Source organism: Poecilia latipinna, unplaced genomic scaffold (genome assembly GCF_001443285.1).
Source record: "Poecilia latipinna isolate Pla-1442-1.1 unplaced genomic scaffold, P_latipinna-1.0 Scaffold1100, whole genome shotgun sequence".
Taxonomy (NCBI): domain Eukaryota; kingdom Metazoa; phylum Chordata; class Actinopteri; order Cyprinodontiformes; family Poeciliidae; genus Poecilia; species Poecilia latipinna.
Genome location: NW_015113716.1, coordinates 332,919 through 350,877, shown reverse-complemented (window position 1 = coordinate 350,877; position 17,959 = coordinate 332,919). Strand labels below are relative to the sequence as shown.

Here is a 17,959-nt window from a genome sequence, read left to right as displayed (position 1 = left end):
TTTTGTCTTTTTTTTTTTTCAAAAAAAAATTTATCTCTCTAATATAAAAAAAAAGAGTAAAAAAAAAATATATATATATATATATATATATATATATATATATATATATATATATATATATATATATATATATATATATATATATTTTTTTTTTTTAAATGAAGTATTGGATGTGTTTCATACAAAAAAAATCATTTTTGACTCATTGGCTTGTTTTCTAAATTTGTTTGCAGCAAAATTAATACATCAGACTTTTACATCCACTTAACAGTTATGACCAAAAACATCAATTTTTTTCAGCACTATAAAAATAACTTTTTATGACATTCAAAAAGCATTCACTGCTTTTACTAATTTAAGAAGTGTATTGCATATTTATGCAACACGTTTACTGGATGCAACAGATTTTTTTTAAAAAGGAAAGTACTTTGTTAGAGAAATAGTTATCAAAAAAATGATACATCTGGGAATTAAAGTGTCAATTATTTTCATATTGCATTTAAAACAGATAAATAAGGAATGAAAACTCAAGCTCCATTTTTAAAGCAAAATTAATGACTAGTGTTTCAGCTGCTCTCTACACAGTTCACCCCTAAACCGAAAGCTGTTTGAAGATATCCTAGGCTTGTGCAGGTTACACGACGGATTGTTTACTGCAGCATCCAATAAAGTCCCTCTTTCACTTTTAGTATCTTTATGAAGGGTAAAAAACTCTTAGACTTTTCTTTTTTGACAGATTTTAATAGTTAAATCCAGGTATTTAACAGAGATCTCTTATAGAGGCTGCCATAAGATTAGTTAATCTTTGGCTCTTTGCATTATTTATTTCACTCATAAGTACTTGGCCTTAACATTCATATAGTTCCTGTCTGCAACTCTTGAGTGCTTCAGGAAGAACCCAGCCTTTTCCTCTTCAACTCAGCGCCGCGTCCTGAAAGCCATCTAGCAACCAGAGGAAGCTTGGTGTGGAGGACATGATGATTGCTTTAGTCATAAGCTGTAAAAAGTAGTTTCCTGTGCTTAAAGAAAGCAAAAATTATCCACCAGTGCTGCCTTTCTGCAGAAAATGCTGCGACTACAGGTGGCCCTGCACAGACTTCCTTCATAACACGATCTGACTTGATTAAAACACCAGTTATTAAATCAAAAACGGCGCAACTCCAATGCCTTCTGTGAAGACCTGGGGTAAAAGGTTAAAAGTGTTGTTGCAGTTCAAAGCACAGGGGAGAGATACTTTTTGAGCTGGGAATGTGGACAGTTTCAAATAGGCCTTTGGAGAAAAAGGGAGAAAACCACAATAAACATGCCGCAGCTAAGACGGAGCGTCACCTTTGCTTCGGGATTTACAGCCTGGTGGCTTCCTGCCTCACCCTCCCTCACTCCCTTTGCTGGGGTGAAAACCGGGGAGCTGCCGCGTGCCAAAGTGTTAAAACAACCTCCTTTCTGCGGGAGGGGGATTTGGACTTCTACCCGCTGCCTCAACCTGGATGTGTTTGGAAGTTTTGAGACAGGTTTCAGTCCCAGAATAAAAGCTAAAAAGACCTTGATGCTAGCTGAAGGAAGTAAAACGGTGTCATTATCCACAGTGTCTCTCGACATGGGCTGAAAGGCCAGTCAGTGAAGAGGAATTAATTACTCCAAACAATGACATGACGGGGACAAAGACCTTCATTTTTGATACATGTTCTGTGATTTGATGAAACTAAGGTGGAACTGTTTGGGCAAGTTACATTTGAAGGAGAAAGAGAGACACTTGTTAGCCTGGGAACACCATCCCATCTGTGAACTATGGGGCATCAGGTTGTGGGGCTGTTTTGCTGCAGGAGGGACTGGTACACTTCATACTGCGAGGAAAGAACATCATGTGGAAATACTGAAGCAACACCTAAAGCCATCAGACCAGAAGATACAGCTCTTGAATTAGTAGGAAACCCAAAAACGATTGACCCTCATCATAAGGTTCAAAGGTAATTGTACCAACTACAGAGGAAATTACTGTAAGCTTCTTATTTTGAAGATATTGATGATTAAATCACTGACATATTCCTACTCTCATTTATTAAGCAAAGAGAAGATAGAAATACCCTTTTCAGATCAGTTCTAGTAGAAACACAGGGCAACACACGTTTTATTAATGAATGGGTAAATGATGTGGACACACACAAAGTTTGGACAAATTGCCTGTATTGGTTAAAAGCTTCCTTTTCAGCACACTCAGGAAACACCAGCATGTGCTTGCTAACAATCCCTTTTCATAGACTCTCGCTTACACTTGATTGAACTTTAGGGGAGGAAGGAAACCTGGTTCCACACCTTTAATGTGAAAGCATTTCAGTTCTCGAGAGAAAACGCACAAGTCATCAAACAAAAAGTGGAAACATAGAAAAATGTATTAGTTTTTACTACTAAAATAGTAGCAACAGCCTTTTTTGCGCACCTTGAACTTTTTGGGCAGTTTTTAGACTTTTAGAAGAAGGATCTTCAATGTATTTTAGTCAGGATTTTGGGTCATGATGAGGATTGGTGCTCTGGCTCTTCTCAGTCTGCGAAGGAAGTGGCATTGATGATCTTTTCTGGTCAGGAAATGCTGGGTGGCATTTCTCCAGAAGTCATCAATAATCTCTTTCGTCTTCGCCACATTGAGAGAGTGATTGTGGTCTGTGCACCGCACGGCCAGTTGGCTCACCACAAACCTGTAGTTTGACTAGTTATTGCATCTGATGTTGTCAGAGGTTGCTGTTGTATGTTGGTGTGCCAGTAAAAGTAGGGGGCTCAGAAGGCATCTTTGAGGTACGTCCGTGTTCAGAATGCCTCGGATTTCTTGACCGAGGCATTCTGACTGTGGTCTCCTGGCCAAGAAGTTGAGCAACTAGTTGCACAGAGAGGTTTTCATTCCTCAACTGTTCAGTTTAGTGTTAAAAGTTGAACTAAAGTCCAAGAAATGCATCCTCAGATAGGAGTGTTTAGTGTCACGGTGAGTGAATGCTGAATGTAGGGCAGTGGAGATCCCACCTTGACTAAACCTATTTGCCTGGTATGCAAACTGGTATGGGTCCATCGAACAAGGGAGGGCAGATTTGATGTACTGGATGACCGGACAAAGCACTTCATGATAATGGGGGTCAATGCGACAAGGTGGTAGTCGTCGAAGCAAGATGGAGAGGCCTTCCTTGGTGGTACTCTTGAAGCAGTTGGGCAGGAAAACCTGACTAAGAGAGATGCTAATGACGTCTGTGAGGACATCCCTGAGTTCCTCTGCACAGTCCTTAAGCACACAATCAGTGATGTTGTCAGGTCCTGCAGTCTTGCGAAGGATAGTCCTTTGAAAATCTGGCTGGAGACGGGGACAAAACCTCGTTGTCTAGGAAAGATGGCAAGAAAGAAGAAGTCAGCAGAGAGATGTCACAGTTGATGGTCTGTGATGGGAGGTCATGATTCGTTTTCAGCCTTCTGAGTCAACACTTCATAGATGATGTCTCGTTGCAGCTAGAAGTCTTTTGGGGGCATGTTTCCAACATTTTCGCCCAGAGAGCAACCTTTTCATCCTTCTTCTTTCAAGCGTCAAGATTGGATAGTAAGCATTTGATAATGCCAGTTTTCATGTCATGCCAGAGATGATCCCCACCCAGTGTTATGTGTTTTACAGACTCTTAAAAAGGCCTCGGAGTGCTTTGTTTCTAGCTTATCAAGCTCGTCTTCTAGAGTGACTATTGGCCTCTTGGCTGCTGCTCTGATTAATAGTCTGCTTGCCCAGACAGCTTACTAACATTCTTTGACAAACAGAGCTGCTATATTAAAACCACGACTAAGTTAAACATGGCTTGACTCTGTTTGTGAATCAGGTCATTTCTTACAGATTCCAGTTGCTTGGACTTTATTTAGTGGATTAATTAAGACCTTAATCCATCTGAGAATTTTTGTCAGAACTTGGAAAAGATGTTCTTCAGCTATTCTGTTGGGTTGTTTTAGGTTTCAGTTTCTGGATATGTACAGCTGCTACAGAGAGTTTTTTTGCACATGCATTAAAATCACAATACAAATACATCCAAGTTTGTAGATTGACTTAAAAAAGTAATATTTTGAGGATTATTTAGACTTCTTCAAGTTACTGTAAATGCTGAGTCTCTTTCTGCTGTACACAGCAGCTTTAATGAATTACTGTATTGTATAAAAATAAGAAAAGTGTGGTAGAATATGGCTGACATACAGCAAAGATCTCAGGGGAGCTTGTTGCATCCTTTCCAGCAAACTGGACGAGGAGTATACGCCCACTCCCCTGGCCTTAAACAACAGGATAAATGGGCTGATATGCTGGCCACTATGCATTATTATTCATAAAAGAAGGCGTGTTATCTTTGGCAGCGTCTATCAGTGGCTGCTTAGAGAGGAAAGTGAATAACTCCAGTCATTACAGATTGCACAATTACAAGCTCTAGCCTCTAGAAACCATCAGGGTTTTCGTTTCTGCAAGTAGAACGAGTCATAATTCAGAGCAGATTGGACTCACAGACAATGTAGACAATGGGGTATTTTTATTTTTTTTGACGGAAACTATCACGTATAAAGTACAATCGTCAGAGCCAACAAGATTTATTAGCCTGCTCAACTGGTGCAGTGATCGGAGATCTACTTTAAAGCCTGGTAATGAAAATTGCTGTTCCTGTCAGAAATCCCTCTAACAACTTAACCCACACAGATGATTGCAAAGCTAATCTTTTGCTAATTGCCCCGCACATGGGCTGATGTCACTTCGCATTACCTAATGACATTCATGGGGCTGAGAAGGAGCCCAGAGAGCTACCTCAGCCAATCCTGACTTGGGTGGCTGTTTATGTTCAGCCAGTGCATTCCCTGTTCTCCAGGCAACCAAACTGTTTACAAGCAGTTGCTCACACAAAAGCTCAGGGCGGGCTGATTGCTCAACTAATTGATCCCCATCAGAGATCACAGAGCAGCGCTCATAAAGAAAGGGAACTCCACCCCCACCACCACCACCACCATGACATTAGCCCCCTCTGCATGGCGGGACTCAGCCTGCAAGTTTGTGACGAGACTAATTCGCACACAGTGGGGAGGCTGTTTGCAGACAGACCAGAGGCAAACTGTCATGACTGAGAGGCATGGCACACATTTTATATCTAATAATCAACATGTGAGCAGCGTGCAATTAGACTAGGAGGGTTGCCGGCTTGAAGAGGTCTTTATTAGACCTCACAGCAGGACTAACATCAACTCGTAAATGGAAATTGTAGCAAAAGTTTGATGATTCCACCACAAGAAGGTCCTGGAAAGTCTGAAATCAGAGGTTGTTTTTGGAGCCTTTGTCAACAGGAAATAGTGATGACATCACCATGACACTTTACACCCAGACTGTTTACCTGTGAAATGTCTCTTCTTAATGGATCTCAGCGTAAAAAAAGGCCTCTTCTTTTAGGTAAGCTGCTGATAATCCAACTGTTCAGCATGATACGAAACAGGTTCAGGGTTACCTTCTGACTTTTAGCACCACAAATGGCTAAAGCTTATTGGATCAGTTTATACCAGAGGGATAATAATATATCCAGCTCACAAAAAGTGGCGACCTACAGTATCGCACTCATACGATTTTAGTAATATTTTCTATTTTATATATATATATATATATATATATATATATATATATATATATATAAAATAAAAATAATAAAAGCTATTGCAGTGTACGCAGAGCTCTCATTGCTCTCAGTGAGGCTCCACTCCTATCATTCTTAGTAAAGAGCCATTAAGAAGAATTAGATCATTTCTGAATGCCTCATCACAAAATAGGAGACTTTTGGTCACAGCGTTGTTCCATATATGCAACACGTCAGTCAACACCTCCGCACTATAATTCAACGCAATGAGTGACAACTTGTTTTCATATTTAACACAAATTTTCCCTGTACAGCTAGCTTCGCTAACATCGCGTCAACAGAGCTTACCTTTCTTTGAGCTTCTTTTCTAAGTGACGATAAAAGTTGGACGTAGTCCCCACCGTCTGTGAAAGCGAAGCGCTGCTGAGTTAGCTGTGGCCATCGGATTTCTTATGATTTATGCAGCGCTATTATATTACTGACGATTAGACAAACATTTTCTGCCGCTGAGAGGAAACCACTGCGCATGTCCTGGAGCGCCGCGCGCGAGTGAAAGGTGGGGAGGGGAGGGGAAGGGGGGAGTAACAGAAACAGTAGTTGCTTGGATTTGAATCGGTATGTTAACAAATAAACTGGGCAATATGCTGGCGATTTGGTATTATTTCCACAGTTGTGGTCTCGACCGGTCTTGAAATAAAATCCCGAGTCCTCAAAGTTCGAGACCAAGACCGGTCTCAAGAGTACACGATGTAACATCATAACATATATCCAGCTAGAGATGTACAGACTAGAATGTTGTAATTTCTGATATTTGTTTTTGGTAAACTTTTTAACTTTCTATGATAATTTTGTGAATCTGAGATGTCTCTTTAAGAACTACAATAAAAAATATTATAACGATGTCCCCTTTGGAAATATAGATACCTGCTTTAAATCTGAGCTTTCCAAAAAGCTCTCAACATTTCTAATTCCAGTATGTTCTAGTAGAGAGGTCAAAACATTAAAACAGAGCAACTTTGCTGTGCTCCATTGTAACATAACCACTGTTTGTTTTTTTTTCCTGGATAAATACATTGAAGAGTAAATGTATCATCTGATTTGTATAACAGTTGCTGTTATTTCATTGTAAAATTATTCCGAATTTCCACTTTTAAAACTGATTGTTCGGCAGGTCATGCTGATTTTTAGGTGTGGCTGAGATTAGTGTATAAAAAGGGCGTCTGCGCGCAGCGGCGCAATCAGAGAGAAAGACGCTCACCGTCAGATCTGTGCGGCGGGAGACTTGAATTGACCGAAAGTTTAGAACAAGTTATAGATCAAAGGAACGCGATAAAACAGCAATTAAAGTTCGCCAAAGTTCTCTTTTGTGGACAATATTCGCATTAACAAGGAACGGGAATATTTGGACATTTTACCATTTGGGTTTCTATACTGACATGAACTGAGTGAATTAAATCTAACTTAACCTTATTTTTGAGGGATTTTTGATTACTGATATATTTATCAGGATAACTATTATTCTTTCTTAGATTGTGGTTTTTGTAATAAATCATTGTTGCTAAAACTCAACAAAATTTCATATTGAGTGGTTGGCTATTTATTTACTTCTCAAATTAACTGGTGTAACATATTTTACCTGATGCCTGTGACGTATCCCCCTTGAGTTTATTTGTGAGTTCCGCTTTAAATAGAAGCTGAATTTTACACCATTTAACCTTTCTACTAAAAGTCCTGTTCCCTCTTTCTTTGGGGTGCGAGTTGCAAAGTTACACAGTCAAAAATTAACAGCATTTTTTTTTCTTTTGGTGTCACTTAGCCTGTCATAAGAGGAAAGAAAAGGGGTTTCATTTTTCAAAATCATATTTTCACCGTGTTATTCATTCATTTATAAATTTTGCTAAATTCTTAGCTAGCTAAATGATTAGCTAGCTAACTAAATATTTACTTTGAAACTGTATAATTTATAAATAAGTAACCAGGTGAAAATTTTACTTTGAAAAATGAATCCTCATTACTTTCTCTTATTTTGACGCTTCTCTTACTTTGCAGACGGCATCCCATATCTCAGTCTGAATGAAACACTGACATATCTCAATAGTCCTGTTAAATAGCTTCTTCAACAAGTTGCTGATGCAGCACTTGATTGTTTTCATATTGTCTCCTTCAGAGCCAATTTGAAAACAATCTCTCTGACACCAAACATGTGGAAAAATGTATGTGATAACTTAAGAGAACAGCCAGTCAAACACGCTTCCTGGGGGAATTAAAATAGACATTCCTGCTTGAATTTGTTCTCCTGACGTGCATTTACAGCACAGCAGTAAATTATTAAGAATGCTCCTTTAATCCTAAGGCCCACACAGACTGAAGCTGCAGATTACTGTGATTATTGATGTTGCCTTAGGCACCTGCAGAAATATTAAGGAGGTGCTTCCTGATAATACCACATCACAGGGGGGAAAGCATATACTTTCTCAAAATAGCGTACAGCGGAACACTGCAATCTTTATTTCCAGCTAAGAGAGTCTTATCGTACAACTTTGGTGACAACAGCAGCACTTTGAATTACAGGGTTATTGATTTTAACCTTTTGAAACGATTTTCTATTACAGATTTTCAATTTCGCCAGGTTCTTAATTCAGAGGTCTCCCAGAAAGTGTGTGTAAATGTAGATTGCTGTGCACTGTACACTTAAAAAAACCCAGAAGAAATGGTTGGATTGGACATAATTTGGAACACATGCACATGTCATGTAGAGAGTCACCGCAGGGTAGAAGTGGTGGCGTCACAAAAATTGTTGTAGGCTATTGCCCAAGCGTCAGACAAAACAATGAGAAAGAGTCCTGAGAAAAAAACACTGAAGTCACCAAGTAAACCTGTTAGTCAGACTTTAGAAGGAATTTAGTACAACTGTGGTTTGGGTTTGCATGAGGCTGAGGTGTTGTGTTGACAAGCTGCTCCACATGTAGGAAGGCGTTGGTGATATGGGCTTAAAATTTTATCTACTGTTGCGATAATAATTAAAAATGACAATAAGTTCTATTTATTACATCTTTTTTTTTAGGTGACTGCATGGCGACAACTGTGGGTCAAAGCAATCACAGCCCCACAAACACAAACAGTGCATTGGAAAAACTTTCTCATTTGTAATCTGCTTCTTTACAACACCAATGTCTCAATGTCAAATTTATTTATAAAGCACTTTCAAAAACAGGCGAAGACTGCACCAAAGTGCTGTACAACACAATAACACAATAGAATAAATTGATGAAAAGAGAGAAAAAAATAATAGTGGTAATAATAATAATAAAAAAGAAACGAATAAAACTTCACAACAGAAGAAGCTTGATGTGCATCACTACACTGCGCACAGTAACTGTATTTTCACTGTTATCCGTATTCCTTTGATGCTTTCGTTGAACAAACAGCGGAAAAAATAATAAGACTATCAATCCTGACAATACAAACAGTTTCGGGGAGTTGTAAGCATCGTTAATTGGAATGGATTGTGACAACGATAAATCTAAATTTCAATCACGATAAGAAATTTGTCACTATAAATGATAAATACAGCCATACTACACAACACTGTTTATCTGTAAATAAATTTCATATATAATGTAGCAAAAATGCAGTGGTTTTAGTACCAAAACAGCCACAAGAAGAGATTAACCAATTGTCTGACCAAAGTCATAAATATACTTGACGATGCATGACATCCACTTCATGCATTGTACAATTACTACTTATTCACAATAGACTTTTTTTTTAAAAACTAGACAAATGAAAGTACTAATTACAAGTTGGCGCATTCCATCATATTTTTATTAGCTCTAGGCTTCATGTAGAACAGAAGGACTGACGGGATCTTCCTCGAGTGTTTGACAAGGGTGGCTGTTTGTCAGCCATCTTGGATTCAGGGGAAATGTACCTGAGGTTACAATGACCTGACATTTAGAAGAAAATGTCTTTTGAATAGCTGTCCACTACAGCTAATGCGAAGACTAATATGAAACGGGATGAAAAAGTGACATACCCTGTCACGACGCAGCAGGATGCTGTAACCTCAGCCCTATTGATCTCAATGTAAATTAGCTTTTGACAGTGAGATCGGCTCATTAGTGATGCAGTTCAAAAACAGGAGAGGACTTTATGTCTTTGACTTCCTCTTTAAGAAATTTCTTCATTGACGTCGCCAGGAATTCCAGTTTACGAAATTCCCCTGCACAGTTATTGTTGCCACCACATTTTATACACACGGAGCGTGTATTTGCTCGATGTTTTCATAGCTTACATATTTATGTGACGCCGCAGGTGGCGGGCAGGAGGCCCTCGCACAAACGCTATCTGTTATGTGAGAGATCGAAATCTCTCCGTTCAGCTACAGTTGCTTTTCCTCCACTGTTTACATTTTCTTCTGGAATCATCAAAAACAGTCCGCAAACCTGTAAAGTGAGTCATCATCATCTGGAGAACTTGTTACCCCTTTGTTGCCTTTGTCCTCATGAAAATCACAGCTGCCACAGTGATGTACGATTGAAATATTTACTGTGGGGGATTCGAGCGTCAGGCGGCAGCCGATCCTCTGGCCGCTCAGGGCAAAGAATCAGAGAACTTGTTCTTAACATTAAGCCATAAAATAATAATAATAATAATAATAAAAACGCACTGCTTTGCGACAGAACTGCCTGTTTCTGTGATAGCCATAACAATTAGACACTCTAATTTGAGAGGCACGACATTTAGAGTGATTTAGCATTCTTATGTAATTTGTATGCAGATGTTAAGATACGGGTTTACAGTGAAATACAACACGGAAAATGAAGACAAACCGTTAATAACACTGCGAGTTTATCAGCTGATGATTATTATATCCAGCTTTGATTCCCAGGCAGGGGGTTTCTGTGCCAAACAGCAATCTTCTGGGTGGGCCATTATGGCGAAGAGACTGTAAAAATGGTTAGCATATGTGCAAAAATATTCACACCCTTTGAACTTTTTCACATTTTTGGCTGGTTACCGAAAAGCATAGCAGGGAATAATTGGAGAAAAGGCTTTCTTTCTTTTTTTTTTTTTTTTACTAGAAAAAAAAGATAACATTAGAGGTGCCTCTACTTTCAGTAAGGTAAAACATTGTAGAAGCAGTGAGAGCTGTAACTGTGACAGGTTTCCGTAGCGACTAAAATTGTTACCCAGTCCTTTATTGGAAAATAGCACAGTCTCTGTTAAATTGGACAGAAAGGGGTTTTGACAAAAGTGCAACTGGATTTAAATCTGGACTTTGAATAGGACATTTCAACACAGTAATGTACTTTTAACAATGGCAGTGGAGGATGTACTCTTTTGTTTATGCAGCTTTTATTTTGATCTCCCTGCACAAAAGCAAAACTCCTAACCTGGAGTTTGTGAAAAATGCGATAAAATAAGAACTTATTCATATTTTTCTCAAAGTGTTGGATTTAATTGCACTACTTACACACATAACTGCATCAGGCATGTTTGTGAAATGATAAGTCTTTGAGTCTGGTTTTTTTGTACTATTCATCACAGGCGCCGTAGAAAATCTCCTTTTATGAACTCACCTTGTTTGAAGCTGAATCATAATGACTAGATATTGCCAAAGCAAAGAGAAATTTTCTGGTACACCTAAAAAAAAAAAATCAATTAGAGGGTTATTGTTCTAACCTTTGTTCATAAGTTTGTGAGCCGTGGTCTTGCAGACAGCTGGGGGGTAGAAGAGAAGGCCGTTCAGAAAAACGGTTAAGAGCCACTGATATAAAATCCGTACAGAAACTGTAAGTTCTCAAAATTAATATATTTTTTTTTTATGAGGAATACAGTTTTATATTTTCTTTTAGATTTTTATGGTTGTTCAAGAACAAAATGTCAAGCCAAGCTTGTAAAGAAGGGTGTAACTTTATAGCTACACAAGCTAAGCTTATGTTTTCATGATAAATTCTTGGACATTAGAGCATTTTGGGAATCCTGGGATCTGTCTAATTACGGAAAGTGATTTTAGATCACCGACTTTAGGTAGATTTTACATTTGACAACAGAATTTATAGCCATGCGGTGAAGTTGTTGAATGTCAGATTGAGGGAAAAGTTACCCTACAGTGGAAGTCTGGGTTGTTGAACCTTGCAAAAGTCTTTATTCCTCTGAGACGTTTTAAGCTACAAACACAAACAAAATGTATTTTATGTATGCATTAGTGTTTGCAGCTGTAATTGCAGCTAAAAGGGAGGGAGTCTTTTCTTTGAACATCTAGAGACTGAGGCTTTTGCCAATTTTCTTAAAATTTGTTCAAGCTTGCTCAAGATGGGATGAAGAACCTTGCTAATTCTTGCAAATAATTTGCAATTAGATGTACATTTTGACTTTGACTGGGTTACATAAGACGGATATTTGATCTAAGCTGTGTCAGCCACAGCCATAGAAGGTCTGAAGTCTTTTACTGCATTCAAACGGTTTTATTCACCGCTGTTTTATCTCCATCCATCATCACTTTAACTCTGATCTAGCATCATGAAAACCGTCCTTCGTGCTACACATCACTTCATACAGAGCTTCTGGACTCTCTGCTATTGATAAACAATTATTTCCTGGAGGCGTGGACTCTGACGTTTTAAATTTTACCCAGTTGCTTACATATATAATTAGCTTACCGGAAGTTGACTATGGTGTAGACAACCATCCTCTACTGTAAAGAGAGAAGTGCCGAGTTCAACGACGCAACTGTTAGCATTAACTCAATATTTGGACACAGACTGAATGGCTTCCTTCACTTCCTCTGTTGCCATTGCTAAAACTACAGACAGACTACAATTCCAGTGCAGAAAATCCTCATCATCGTTCACAACTTTTCCTCCTGTTCGCTGATTGGCCCGGTCGAAACTTTATGGGAGAGAATCCAAGTCAATGGAAGGAATCACAGACTGCGCACTGAAGGGAGATGAGAATTGAGCGGAATTGCATTGGACAGCAGCAGCCAGGCTAGACTGCATGTTTGTTTATCATATCAATAAAGTTATAATGAAAAACATAACAGTTATTAGTTATGACTCAAATGCAGTGAATATGTTTGAGCTACATATGAGCTTTAAAAACCATTGTAATACAAAATCTGTGCTTCAACAAGGTGCTAAAGAAACCTCTGAATAGCAAGTGCAAAGGCACTTAATGGTTTTTGATCAACTCTCATAACACAGTATCACCCACATACAGTGTTATGCAAGCACTTTAACAGTGTTACAGTTTGTTCAGAGCACGCTCCAGGTGAATGCCGTTTCTGCTTGTGTTCTTCTGTTCGTCCTGATCACTAAAACCAACTAAAATATGTCACTCCAATCTCACCGAGACGAGACACGAACCCTGCTTGATTTGGTAAATGTCATCTGATCCCGACATGAGTGACTGAATGGGATCAGATGCTGATCCCATTCCTGGATAAAAACCAACCAAGCTGCTATTGAGTCCTTCTCATTCTCCGGAAGAAGTGATGTTTTCCTTCCAGATCACTACTACTTCAAGTCTCTTTCAAAGGCGCCCGAAATAAACAATCTTCATCAGAGTTCATCATCTGCAAACGTTCCCAAACCGCGTTCTCTCGTACAGACTCGGTGAACACTCGAATCCAGCAGGCGGAGGGGTGAATGTGTCTCCCCGTACGATGCCTGATAAAATGGCACTTGAACATAAATAGATTGGAGCGGCGTAGCTCTAAGTAGGCTCTCGAAAGCAAATAGACTCACATCCAGAAAAGGCACCTTGCGTGTGTGGATGTCCAATCCCAGCACACAGCTGTTCCACAGCTACATTTTGCTACAGACTCACAAAACTCAACGAAACCTCAGTTTATATCCTGCTCCGTTCCAAATGAAGTGTATGCTCCGTGCTAACAATGTACTTAAAGGGTTTTATTGTAATACTTTGTGACAGGCCAACACAACGTAGAGTAGATGGCAAATTGTACACAATTTTCCAAATCCTTTCCAAATAAAAATCTGAGAAATGTAGCATAGACGTGTATTGGGCTCCTTTTACTCATAAACTCCATAACAAAATCCAGTGTAACCAACTGGCTTCAGAAAAAGCACCTCATTAGCAACCAGAGTCGACCTCAGCCAGGGATTAAATTGTGGCAAAATGATCAACGGTAGCTCTGTTTCCATTAAAAAATATGCGCAAAACTTTGTTGGTATTCTGCTAATGTTGAAACCCTCCCCTCCAATTTTGCAATTATGGTGTTTCCATTATAAGTAACAAACACAATTAAAATCATATGTGAATAAGTTTGTTGCCGCGCCATGATCCTCCTTCCACTTCCTGTTGTCTTCTTTGTTGTTTCCGCCAGTAGTAAAAAAAAAAAGTATTTTAAAATTGCGAAGTACGCTGCTTTCAATTACTTAGTAGGTGGTGAGAAACTGCTGATTTGCAAGACAAGATCAATCTCTTAATTTTTTCTGCTCGTTAAAAACTCCACATCCATTATCAGTGCTAAGAGACACTGGGATCTGCTGTAGGTGAATCACCTAACTCCTCCGAATTTTGAGGCATCGTTCCAGTATCTCTTTGTTGAGGCGTCCCCACTGTGGATTCATTCAGCATTCCACTCACAAAAAGCACTAAAAGATCCCTGTTGCGTTTTTCCTCACACTTCCCTTAAGTGGAGATAACATCTGGGATAAGAAGCCAGGAAAACACAGAGAGGAGGCGGGAGGGGCGAGTTCTTCAAAGCTGGTAAAGAGCATGTTGGATCAGCTTTGGGGAGGGAGGTGAGAGAGATAAGCCCATGACAGCTGCCAAACACCTCTGTGGTCGGTGTGTGTGTGTGTGTGTGTGTGTGTCTGGGCCCCCAATGTAGAGGAAGGGTTTCTGAATCCCAACCACCTGCCAGCCCTGGTCTCCAATGGCAGGTGTTAGCCCTTTTTTACGTGATTCAGCACGTTGATAAGTACGCAGCATATGTGACGTCGCTATCACCCGCATCTCTTTGTAATGCCAGTAAGGCCGATGCACCGATGGAGAGATTACCGAAATGTGAGGTATTATGAGGGAGGGTGGAGGGCTTTTCTTAAGAATGTTTTTGTGAAGAAGTCAAATGAAAAAAACAATCAGCTTACACGTAAAACTAAACCGAGACGTAAAAGGATTCTAGAAGGAGCTGTAGCTTGAAAACTGCAAAATGCTGCTCTTTACTTTGTAAGTCGACAGTGTGATGGCATCAAGCATACCAAAAGTCTAAAGCGAGGATGAGCGTTTCCCAAAACAAATTGAAATTCCAAAAATAAATTTGCTTAATTAGAACACATCAATTTTGAAAAAACTTCACTTTCTGATTAAAGGTTTTAGGCGCTAGGATGACGTGGTTCATCGAATTAGATGCATTCCTGTAACTTTTTTCTGCTTCACATGAGGATGTTACTACTGGCAGAAACTACAAAGAGCACGACAGGAAGTAGCAGGAGGATGATGGTTTGTTTTTGTTTTTTTACAACAGTGTGCTGCTGGTTCCACCTGAGCTCTCACAGCATCACAGAGTTTATAAAAAGCAATATATCTGGGTCTGTTCTGCTAACATTTGCGATATGGCTAGTTTTGAATTTTATTTTGAAAACATTTTAGACTACGGTGAATTGACCAAAAAACAGTCAGCTGTGAATATTCTGAGATTTTTTTTGTGGAGGCATTATGTATTTTTAACAAATTTCTCAATATCACTAATATTGCTAGGTTAAAGGTAAATTTTTTTTGTACAAAATCAATTGAGTGTAGAGATTTCATGAAGCAATTGTGTGTTATTCCACATACAGTCATGGTGATGTGAGAATATTTGGGGAATTTTAGGATTAAATTTGAATTTCTAATGATTTTGGTTGGTTTTAACTGGGTGGCCAAGTCACTGCTGACAGTTTCAATGCTCAAAATAAAAGATTTACCTAGAATATGTCATGTGTAGTTCATAGACATTTTGAAAAATCAACAGTTTTAATGCTACATTGAGTCAAATTTTTTCGCTCATGGCAGAGGATGGAGAGTCTTTGTGCCACAAATGTTAGGGGATTGAGTTTTTTTGCCATCTCCTTTGTTTTTGCCCAGCGTGCCACTGCAACCTGCACGCCCGCCGGTGCCGCTTCAACATGGAGCTGTACAAGCTGTCCGGCCGCAGGAGTGGCGGCGTCTGCCTCAACTGCCGTCACAACACAGCGGGGCGCCACTGTCACTACTGCAAGGAGGGCTACTACAGGGACATGACCAAGTCCATCTCTCACCGCAGAGCCTGCAAAGGTAACAGATGCTTTGCACAACACAGCCAAAAGGAAGACACAGAGTCGAAAGATAGGATCAGAAAAAAGATACAGACACAAATCGTAAAACAGACAGTCGTCAGCGTAGCAGTGTCTGTTCCAGACCATACGACCCAGAAAAGATGCATATTGAGGCTGAATGGAAGATGATGTTTTACCCTTGTTGTTTCTTTCACAAATCATTCATGATCAACAAAGTTTGATTCAAAAAGCTTACAAAAAAAACCCTTTAATGTTAAAATGAAAACCGATTTATAGGAGCTACTTCTCAGAGTGACGCTGGTAAAAACATTGCTAAAGGATGAATAGAGGAGCCATGTTGTGATCACTTCCTCAAGGCAGACCTTCAGAAAGAGCAGGAGTTTCTTAAAAAGATAGAGTCCCAATTTCAAGGTGTAAGTTATAAAGTCAAAATTTCTTTTAAGCCATATTTGATATATGCAGCATGTTTTATAACAACTGAAGGTGCCATAGTAATTTGATTGAGCTATAAAATGACACTCTGTGACTGGAAAACACATACTACTGCTCATTCAAAGTAACAAACCTAATTAATCAAAGGACCAGCCAGTTGGTGCTAGAAGTCTCACAACAAAATGGAGATTGCCTGAGTGTGGTATATGAGTGTAGCCTATGTATCCATGACTACCAGTGCAGCATGAAGACAAAAAACACTCCAAGCAAATCAGAGAAAAGGTTATTGAAAAGTACAAGTCAGGAGATGGATACAAAATCATTTCTAAGGCACTGAACATCTCATGGAGTTCAGTTCAATCCGTCATCAAGAAATAGAAGGAATATGGCCTTGGGTTTAAATCTACCTGGATCAGGCTGTCCTCACAACCCGAGAGACTATACAAGATGGAGAGGTCACCAGGTTGCCATGACTACGCTGAAGAGACAGCCAGACATCCAGCCACATCTGTGTTTCTCAAATCCTCAGGGTCCCCAGGGACCACTGCCCTGCATGTTTTAGTTGTTTCCCCTTCGTCCACACACCTGACTTGAATAAGCGGATGATTAACAGGTTTCTGCAGCACTTGATGGCATGCAGGGGAGGTCATGCAGCTATTTGAATCAGCCGAAACACATGTAAAACACACAGGGTAGCGTTTTACATGCCCTGCAAGGGAATAGAGAAACTCCCCAGCCAGCATGGGACCCATGTGGGGACAAGGAGGGCAGACTATATGGGTCCCATATGGGTTTGTCCGCGGGTTCCACGATGGCCCCACATGGGTTTGCCCATGTAGGGCCACCGCCCAAATGGGTGCTACATGGGCCCTAATTGGACAAAACCCATGTGGGCCACCACCATATAGGGCCCATGCAGGGCCCATGTGGGCTCTGGCCCTACATGGGCAAACCCATGTGGGGCCATCGTGGAACCCGCGGACAAACCCATATGGGACCCATATAGTCTGCCCTCCTTTTCCCCACATGGGGCCCACCTAGGCATGCTGGCTGGGTCTGAGTTGAACTGGTTAGAAGTTGACATGGTGGATGTTCTGAGATGGCCCAGTCAAAGCACAGACCTCAACCCGACAGAGACGTTGTGGCAAGACTTGGAAAGAGCTGTTCACAGCCAATCGCTAAATTGGAAAATTTAGCGGAAATTTGCGGCATATAGATGTGTGACCCCGACTGCTGAATGTGTATGCAATCATCTGTCTTAATTTTTTTTTATTGTTATTTTGTTTAATTCAGTTTAATATTTTCCTTTTTCAATCATGTTGATCATGATTGATTTGAAAAAGCAATGAAAGGGTAAAACATCCAAGGTAGTGAATATTTTTATATGGGTTAATATATATTTGTGGAAAATATTAAGTTTGACGGGCAAGCTGATACTTTATAAAAAAAAGAGAGAGAAGAACAAACTGCTGACACTGTTCAGGTAATAATCAAATTCCTTTGGAAAAAGTGGATTAAGGCGATCTTCAGCAACTGGCCTGTGCAATTCCAAAATTTACTACTTGAGGTCCTCCATGAACGCCTCACAAGACAAGCATAGCAAACAGGTAATCGGCATTCTCCTCT

At 39.8% G+C, this 17,959-nt stretch overlaps 1 protein-coding gene across 3 annotated transcripts in view; it reads left to right on the top strand.

Annotated features, from left to right (window-relative positions):
* LOC106959604 (netrin-1-like) overlaps positions 1-17,959 on the top strand; it is a 72,142-nt gene that overhangs the window by 24,929 nt on the left and 29,254 nt on the right. For all 3 annotated transcript variants that reach the window (XM_015052302.1, XM_015052301.1, XM_015052300.1), the window contains exon 3: positions 15,711-15,899. In XM_015052302.1, the coding sequence (XP_014907788.1) occupies positions 15,711-15,899 (189 nt within the window). The remainder of the gene's footprint in view (positions 1-15,710; positions 15,900-17,959) is intronic.